This window comes from Porites lutea, chromosome 1 (genome assembly GCF_958299795.1).
Source record: "Porites lutea chromosome 1, jaPorLute2.1, whole genome shotgun sequence".
Classification (NCBI taxonomy): domain Eukaryota; kingdom Metazoa; phylum Cnidaria; class Anthozoa; order Scleractinia; family Poritidae; genus Porites; species Porites lutea.
In genome coordinates, this window is record NC_133201.1 from 18459390 (window position 1) to 18468797 (window position 9408).

Here is a 9408-nt window from a genome sequence, read left to right on the forward strand (position 1 = left end):
GCTCCCCAAACAGGAGGAGGTTGTGCATAATTATAATCTTAGATCTGGCATTAGCCGCTCCACGCGTCCTACCGGTAGGACCAAGCGCACGCAAGAGTTTGTCACGCATAACTTGATACCTAGTGGCTTGTACAATTATATTTTCTAGTATTTATTGGATTTATTGTATTATACTTTAGTATTATATGTTTTGTAAATAGCTCTGTAATTCAGCCATTCTGTATATTGCTGCAATGAGTCTTAATAAACAGTCATCATTTATTATTATAGAGTACGATTAATAATCGTCCCTGACCACATTTACCAATTTCAGCCTGTCTGGAAGCTATAGATAAGAAAGATGTGCCAAGTGCGATTAATAATCGTTTTTGAAGGATTCTTTCCTCCGTGTAGACTGTATTTTTTTCACACACAAATTAATTTAAGTTGTCATTTATATGACTATTTTTCCTTAACGAGTTATTGCTGAAGAGGTTTCATTTAAAAATTACACCATAAATAGCGTCATGCATATGACGTAGTACTGATGAAGAGGTTTAATTTGGATAGTCACACATGTAGGTTTTCGTCAAAAGATTCCAAATTTAAAACTGCTCGAAACATAAACTATACATGTGAACGTACTACTACAAAGGTTCGATTTTGATAGTCACATCATCTAATTTTGTCAAGAGACCAATAGTTAGAACTACATGCGAAATAGCTAGTTTCATGTGAACACGCTACTGAGGAGGTTTTAATTTAAATGGTCAAACTATCGGATTTCATCGACGGACTAGTCACTAAAGTAAGATTTCGAACTAAATCAGTAAAACATAAACAAATACAGTCATGTAAACGTGCTACAGATAAGGTTTCATTTGAACAGCCGATCACATCACAGCATCTTACAACAGAGATAAACTAGGAACTATTTTTAAAATGTCTCTATTATTGAATCTGGAAGTAAAAAGATTAACTTTAGCGCAAGTCTCAGACGATTGTAGTTTTCTTCTTTGAATTTCCGGCCTTTTCTGTAGAGTGAGCAATAGGCATCAGTTCCAAGGCTACAGCCTGCTCATTACCATGGAAGTCTTCTAGTTCTATGTCGCCCTCACTCCCCGACAAGCCTTCGTAAATCTCTGGTTTCAGCATCTGTTGTCTCTCCTCTGATTCTGGATCGAATTGATCTTCCATGTCATCTGGTAATGGAGGCAAGGGATTGTTTGCAATATTTTCACTTGAAGGCCTATAAGAAGAAAACAACGCTGTCAACCATGGTAGATTCCTATAAAATTGACCACACATTTTAGATCATGCGCACGATTATAGAAGGCAACGTGAATCACAATAAAACCTTTAACAACGAGCCGATAATTCTGTGAGACAAGATCGCAATGCTCTATTTTATTATCATTATTTCAAATCTTCATGCCAACCGCAACGGACTCGAAACATGATTTGTACGCAGCGAACGGAGTTAGATTTTCTCAATCTGAGATTTATACGCTATTACGCCTTAAATGTCAAAAACAAAAGGCGTTATAAATATTCGCCTGCCAAACTGAAAAATAAGAGTCTCCTTGAATAACAATCACCTCCAGCACACCGTCTTAAATATATTAAGTGATGTTATAAGGGAACCTCTTCTCTTCTCTCATTCTCTTAACGCTTGTTTACCTTTGATTAAACGCCGGTATTGACATAAGGGAACAGTTTCTTATTAGCCACTCGTTCGGCTCAATTTTAAATTTACCGTGCGCAGGAAGACCATTATCTGTATCCACGAGATAAGCAATGTTATTTCTTACGTAACAATGTAACTGAGTCTCTTTCGTTCTTTGCCATGACCATGCACTTGTCTCCTTAACGATATACTGTCTCCTCAGTACTCCTTTGAAGAATCTATTTCTTCCCCGAATAAGCGCTCCCTCAGTGGCCAAGCTAGTATATAAGCAGAACTGGCCCTACCTATCAGTTATTGAATTAACGTAACATAACGTATTTATCGTCGAACTAATATTGGGAAGTTCTTTAGCCTGGGACTTGTTGGCTCCTTTATGGGTACGGAATACCGGGTATGGACAACCCAACTCGCTTGTGGCTGAACTTTTCAAGAATAAAAGCCAAATGCTTAATCGAGAGTACTAACCTGTCATAAACATCTGCTCTCGTCACAAGAACGGTGTGGTCTGAGTCATGTGGATCAAGGTGGTAATCTTTTCTGCCACGGTTGTTGTCTTCTGTTGAGTGAAGGTACTCGGTCGCGACACTCTGTTGTGAAAAATAAGCCCAATATCGAAGTTTAGAATAAACATTCCAGCCGGGAGCCCATAACCCGGAGCGAGCAACGTCCATACTAGGCCTATGTCACGGCGTTTTTACGGATCAGTTTATTTTTAGACACATTTTAAGGGGCACTTCTTCCATCGAAAATAAAATCTCCACCATATCTATGAGCGCATTCGAAGTATAAGATTTCAAAACGGAAACCTAAACGTTATTAAAAGGCAGAAAATACCATTTTTAGGTTTGTAGGTTTTGATGACCAGTTTGTGAAATTTAAAAGATATTCAAAATTCGCGCCAAAACCGTTCTAAAACTAAACTGGTTCGTGAAAACGTCGTGACACAAGCTCATGGAAGTTGCTCACTCCGGGTTATGGGCCCCTGACCACCAAAAGATGCGCATCCCTCATAATCTTTCTTTCAGTTGGCAGTCGAAATTCTCTGATCTTATAGAATCGTAAATTTTTATAATCTGTATAGCTTTAGCATCTGCATTGCGTCAGTCTAAAGAAAAAAACCGCATTCAGATCGTGTTATCATCATTCCATGGCCGATCTACGGGAGGGGGGCCCGGGGATCCACCTTCTTTATAGGCCAAACTGCAGTCTACGGGACTAAATGAGCGGGTCCCCCATTTAGTTAGAGATTAGAATCCGCCACTGTCATTGCAAATATGGTAATTTTTAAAGAGCACACAGTATGTCATCTCTTCATATTCTTCCTCCAAAGCTTAATTCCCGCTCGCTCCATCAAAACAAAGGATATATACACTCAAGAGAGTATCCCCTTTTGATAAACTTCATTATTTCCTTTGAAGGACCTAGTGTACAATAAGTTCTGACAAGAGAGAGGATAAGTTCTCTTAGTTCCTCCTTTGCCTCAAAAACAGTAGAAAAAAGGCCTCACCTGGGAAGCGCGTTGCTCAAGTATTGTACCAATCGACTGGCTGATTTGATCAAATTTAGGTCGCTTGTCGGGACCTTCCTGCCAGCAATCTTGCATAATTTTGTAGATCTCCGAAGGGCAGTCTCGGGGATTTTTCATACGGTTTCCATCATTGAGAAAGTCTAGGAGCTCTTCTACGGGTATAGTGGGATACGGTGTGCCGCCCAGTGTAAAGATCTCCCACAAGCAAATACCAAACGACCATCTGCATTATTAAAAGTCAAGGTTCAAAACACACACTCGAAGGGTCATCACAGCCTGGGTCATTCCAAACCAAAATGGTGTCAATAAAGCTAGCTCTGTAAGCTGTTTAAGCTAAACTATGGGCTCGAGGAAACAGATGGTAAGCTGCTATTACCTCCACTACAAGTGAATTATTGGAATCAAAACTTACATGGCTTGCATATGAAGCGCTACAGTCAAGAATCGTTATCAGTAGTATTCTTTTTCTTTCGCGTACTCTTTACAAAAAATGGAAAACGTTATCTGCTGAGTTTACATGCCCTGATATAAACACGAGATTCGGGTGTTGGGAGAATTTAAGAGAGTTCGTACAAATTGCAAACCACAGAAAAACAGTTTTCTGCTAAGGTGCTTTTATAGCGGCAACTTTCCCGAGAAAAAATTGCTACCTAGCTCTTAGTTTATGGCGCTGATGAAAAGAGCAGTTCTTACTAGTCGCGAAGTGTTGTATCTACACGAGGTTTTGTACGTGTAATCATACGTTTTTGTTTTGCATTTATAATAAAGTTCAGATATAACGTGCGCTCTGATTTGTTGCAAAAGCGTGCTTTATGAGAGTATAAAACATACTGACGACACTCGTTTGCTTTAAAAAAAATAATAAAGATTGTTTTGAAAATTAAAAAGGAATGTGTGGGGAATTTAACGGATTCTTTATATTCATAAAACAAATAAAGAAGTCTTGACTGAGCTCCATTCTGTTGTACTACTCACGAAGAGGAGAGAAACACTCGACTACATCTCGTGTTCCCCCCTACACTTCTTTCGTGTGCTAGCCGTTGCCAGTCATGCGTGCTTCACAACGTACAGAACAGAGCACAGTCAAGGCTTCTTTATTTGTTAAAAAAGGTAATATTTTAAAGGACGGATTGTTCTCCCTTAAAATGTCGTCTTGAGCGTAGAAACTTTGATATAGCATGTTTTTAAAGATTTTTCAAGTTCCATGCGTCTAAGTTATGGGTTAATAAAGTAAAGTTGTCGAGTTTTTCAAAGCATGGATGCATGGTTGCGTTTAACTGTGTCACTCGCATGCAAACATACTTCTCAGCCAATCGGAGAGCGCCTACTAAGCTATGTTATGGCACGTTTAACTTAATTGTAGTAATCAAAAGACCAGCTTCTTTTTAATTTGAACTCCTAGTTACGCACTAATTATATAGTTGTCATCCTTGAGTACGATCCCCCCCATATTTTCATATTCCCTTCATTCATTTTTTTAAATGTCATTTGTACTTACACATCACTTTTCTCTGAGTACTCCCTCAAAAACAATGATTCTATCGCCATCCACTTCATTGGCAAAACACCACTGTTTGTCTTCATATATAAGTCACTCTTGTAAATATTTCGAGGGCAACCAAAGTCAGCGATCTTCATGACGTAGTCTTTTCCAACAAGAACGTTTCTGGCCGCCAAGTCTCGGTGAACACACTATATAAAACAGATATGTTAAAAAAAAAGAAATGCAACATCAAGACATCAGAAACAAGAAGGAGATAATAATAATAATAATAATAATAATAATAATAATAATAATAATAATAACAATAAGTCCGCTAATTTTAGAAAGTCGATAATGGGGTGACCTTGTAAATTAGTGTTTTATGATCTTAGTTTTAATATTTTTATTTCATCAAAATTTTAGTCTATGATAGTGGAATGTAAATTGGTCATATGTTAATAAAGATTTTTGCTATTTTCGTAATAATAATAATAATAATAACAATAATAATAATAATAATAATAATAATAATAATAATAATAATCACGGTAAAAACAGGAAAAACAATTTTTATACCAACAGAGAAGTGCACACGCTACAGAAAGTAAAAGTAAATAAAGACTAAACATTGTTAAACAATGCTCTTCACTTACTCTCGAACGCTGAATTGTCAGTGAGGAACCAACGCTACAGACACTTACGTCTTCGCTTCTTTCGCTCCCGGTTCATGGCTGATTTAATATCACAGCTGTTGCGCACGCTTCTTACCTCCCGTAACCTTTTCTCCTACATGTTGCTTTTTCTAATCCTTTGCGCGAGCTTTTGGCTACTGAGGTCTCCTCTCTCTGAGTTACTTTACTTTTTTCCACTTATTACTCATAATAAACTCTTACAGTGCGAATACTCGAAGCTGGGCGTTTGGAAATAGATTATCCAAACACAAATCATAATAATCATGGCGGTTTTTGAAAACAAAAGATCTTCTCATTAAATTGGAGGGCTAATTCCTGAGAGGTCAGGTAAGCTCAAACGGTTTTTAAGTTATCAACAGTTTCATAGTTGCGCATTGAATTGTTTTGGTCCGTTTAAATTAACAGAGAATCTCTTGTTTAAAAAAAAAAACGGTAAGTTCAAACGATTTGATTGGATAATAATCTTTCAAGCGCCCCGGTTCAAGAAGTCATACTCTGTTAAACGCTAAAAACAAACAAATAGGCGCAGTTTTAGCCGGTCGAATGAACGATTTAAATCATGAAAAAACTCCTTGAAGCCAAACGGAGAAAATAAGCAAGTGCTGGAGAATAGACCTTTTTAGCTTGTATGTTTTGTCTTCCCTTTTTCAGACCACTTGATGGTACCCCAGAGAACCGTTCCTTTCAAAAGTTGTTCTTTGCTCGTGCATCCACGAGCATATGTATGCATATTTTATGAAAAGACAAAATGCAAATTGCCTTGAGAACATCACTTGGTGTGAAATGGGAAAATAAAACATAAGCCAAAAAGGTCTATTACAACCAAGAGCCACTACAGCTCTTGTTAGAACTGAATTTTCTTCAGAAATGTGGGAATCCTTGAAGGGGACAACATTACTAAATTACCTTTTTAGACGCCAGGTATTCCATTCCACGGGATATTTGGTAAGAGTAGTTTACAAGATGTGATATATTCAATCCTATCTCTGGGTCACTGGCAGTCGTAGTCCAGGTTGCTTCATAAACATCTCGCTTGCCTCGTAAGAACTTTTGTAAACTCCCATGTGGTGCATATTCCAGAATGACAAGGATACGATCTCGCTTGATACAAGCACCAAGGAGGTTTACAATGTTTTTGTGTTCTCCAACGTAAATTAGAATTTTCAGCTCTGATACCAGGTCTCTAACTTCCTCTTTAGTAGCTCCCCCTGAAGTGCCAAAACATCGTACTCGGTCAGTTAAAAAAAGTGCAGTTTCCACAGGGTCTAGTGGAGTCCATGTGACCATGTCACAAGCAACGTTCAGTTTAACTGGGCACAAAACTCAGCGATAGGAATGAGCACGAACGGTACTCGTGCAAGATAGAGGCCCTATGTGAATTGTCCACCTCACCCATGCTGAATCCCGGGGCATGGCTGGAGTTTTTTCCACTGGTAGGCACAGATTCCCAAATCAACCCTACCCCGTCTCCCAAATAATTACCGCGCAGGTAACCTGGTAACTCGTCCCCTCCCCTACATATTATCAGCTGCTACAGTAACTATAAACCAAAGTCCTTTTTTGTCCCCCTCCACCATGGTAAATGTTACACAAGTTGAAATACAGATCTCTTGACTTGAAACATTACCTTTAACAGTCTTTACAGCTACGGTGGTCTTCGTGTACGCCCTGCCTCTGGGATCGTGGTACGCATGGCCGGCCCTGTGTTGACGAAACATTTTAGGTCGCCGCTGACTTTTCTTTTGACTTTTGTCTCTGGGACTAAAGTTGTTTATTCCTGTAGCCTCTGCTTTAATGACTTTTCCGAAGGCCCCTGATCCTAGCAACTCCCCAAGAATGAGCTTGTCCTCAGGAAACTCGAAATCAGGGTCATAAGGCAGATCATTACATTGTTCGAGCAGTGTACGATTAGGGTCAATCTAAAAAAATGAAGAAATATATTATTACTTAACGTATACAATAGGGACCTATTTAGTCTAAGCAATGGTAAGTTCATTCCCTCCGACTGGAAACTGTTTGGTTCATGAGTATTTCCTGAATTTAGAAGGCCATTTCAGGGCAATGGATCACTTTTTGAATCGAGTCAAAGAATAAACAAAAGCCAGTTTAGGTTTGAAAAGTGAGATTTACAGTTTCCGAGTCAAAATGCGAACCTCACCTGGGAAACCTAATGAAAAAAAAAAAAACACTTCCTTTGAGGTAAGCACAACGATTTCAGTTCAATATTCAGTTAAAATAAGATTACTACTAGCGAAAAGGAATTCTGGAAAATAAAAGGAATTCATCTAAGGTCTATTGTCGGTCCATTGAACGTTGGATACAGGTTTTCGATTCTAGTTTGAGAAGTCCTAAACGAAAGACCCCGACAAATTCTCCTTAACTAAAAGACGTTAGTGAATCAACTTATGCATTTGAAGAATTACAAATTCAGTTGTACACAAGTTAAGCTAAGAAAGCGGGTACTTAAAAGGTGATCGGTTGTCATTTCTCTATTCATTGTTTTGTCAATCTATTTAAGGTTTGGAAACTTCACTAAAATTTCCACCATGGTATTATGACTTTGTTTGACATTTCGATCGGAGAAGAAAAACTCGGTTTTGAGAAAATGAAAGATCTCTGCCCATATGTTTCCACTTAATAACTCCGCCCATAAATTAAGACGGAAAACTGATCACACATTTGGCTGCGGGGTGGCTTAAGTTAGGAAGGTAAAAAACTTTTAGTGAGCAGCTGAAAATGAAAATGAAAATGAAAAATAGAATAGCAGTTGGATCGATCTACTCCATCTGAGAGATTCCAGAAAATTTAAGATGAAAGGCCCGTTTACACGTTAAAAGAGAAGGAGCGGCTCGGTTAAAAACAAGTACCGGTTCCAGACGAAATCTCCTGTTTACACGTACAGAAAATGTAATGTGCCCGACAGAAAAAGGCACGGTACTTGAGAGCCCCTTGGAACGGGTACTAGACTGTTTACGCGTTGTTTTCTTCGAGACCGGTACCGAAAGAGCCCGCGATAATTAAATAAAACTGCTTCGATTAGTTGTTCATATGCGCTTACACATACAGTAGACTGTGCGTATCTCCGACAATCATGGATGCAGGTTTACAAGCACTTTTCTGGTTTCTTCTAAAGAAGAGAACACGAAATTCACGTTTGACAGCGCGTGCGATTCTTCAAAGAAGTTCTTCTGAGAAAATGTACCGAATTAGGAGAAAAACAAGGCTTACTGTTCTCCTTTTAACAGCCCTTGTATCGCACTTCACAGTCGAAACGAGCTTCTGGCAAATTCCAAGAACAAGCGCTTGGTTTGATCTTACATACAGCACTTACTCTGACGATCAATAGTGTGCTAGCTTTCGAGTATCTAAGAATACTTTCCAGTTTCTTCTTCTAACACACATGTGACGTACGCTAAACAACTGACGTGGAGCACCACGGGCTCAGAAAAAACGTAACAGAACGGTACCGAAAAAAGGGCGAGCGTTTACAAACAAAAAATGTGGGTACGGAACCGCTTTTTATCGGTTCCGTTCCGAAAGGGGTCCATAGCCGCCTATGGACCTTGTTAGGAACGGAACGGATACAACTGGAACGGGTCAAGTACCGTTTACACGTCGAATTTTGTCGGAGCCGTTCGTCTTTTTATCCAGGCCGTTCCAATTTTTTCGGTCGTGTAAACGGGCCTGAAGTATCACACTTGTTTTGAGACGGACAGCCATTATATTGTCATTGCTGCATTGTGCGAACCTGAAGTGATTTGTCCCCTGCTATGAGGTACGTTCTGCAGGAAAATTCTCAAATTAAGATTCAGGTGTTTGGAGTGTCGTTCTGTAGAACAAGACTACACTTAAGTCTGTAAGTCTCAAATCTTCTGTATCTTGACTCATCTCACTAAGCTTAAAACCACCTAATTTCATTTGAACTGATCAACGAAAACTATTAGTACAGTCCAACCTGTATGTGCGACCACATTTCGCAAGCGACCAGCTCCCACAAGCGACCACTTATCCAAAACATCAAAATTTTCCCATTGAAAGC

At 39.0% G+C, this 9408-nt stretch overlaps 1 protein-coding gene across 1 annotated transcript; it reads right to left on the reverse strand.

Annotated features, from left to right (window-relative positions):
• Positions 1-275: 275 nt before the first annotated feature.
• LOC140948856 (fibroblast growth factor receptor 4-like) lies at positions 276-9342 on the reverse strand. The gene is made up of 8 exons (XM_073398128.1): positions 9325-9342; positions 7528-7536; positions 6997-7288; positions 6276-6577; positions 4693-4886; positions 3174-3417; positions 2132-2253; positions 276-1228 (listed from the first exon to the last, which is right to left on the reverse strand). Exons 1-8 carry the CDS (start codon positions 9340-9342, stop codon positions 973-975), a joined length of 1437 nt encoding a protein of 478 aa, XP_073254229.1. The 3' UTR covers positions 276-972.
• Between the last annotated feature and the right edge of the window lie 66 nt (positions 9343-9408).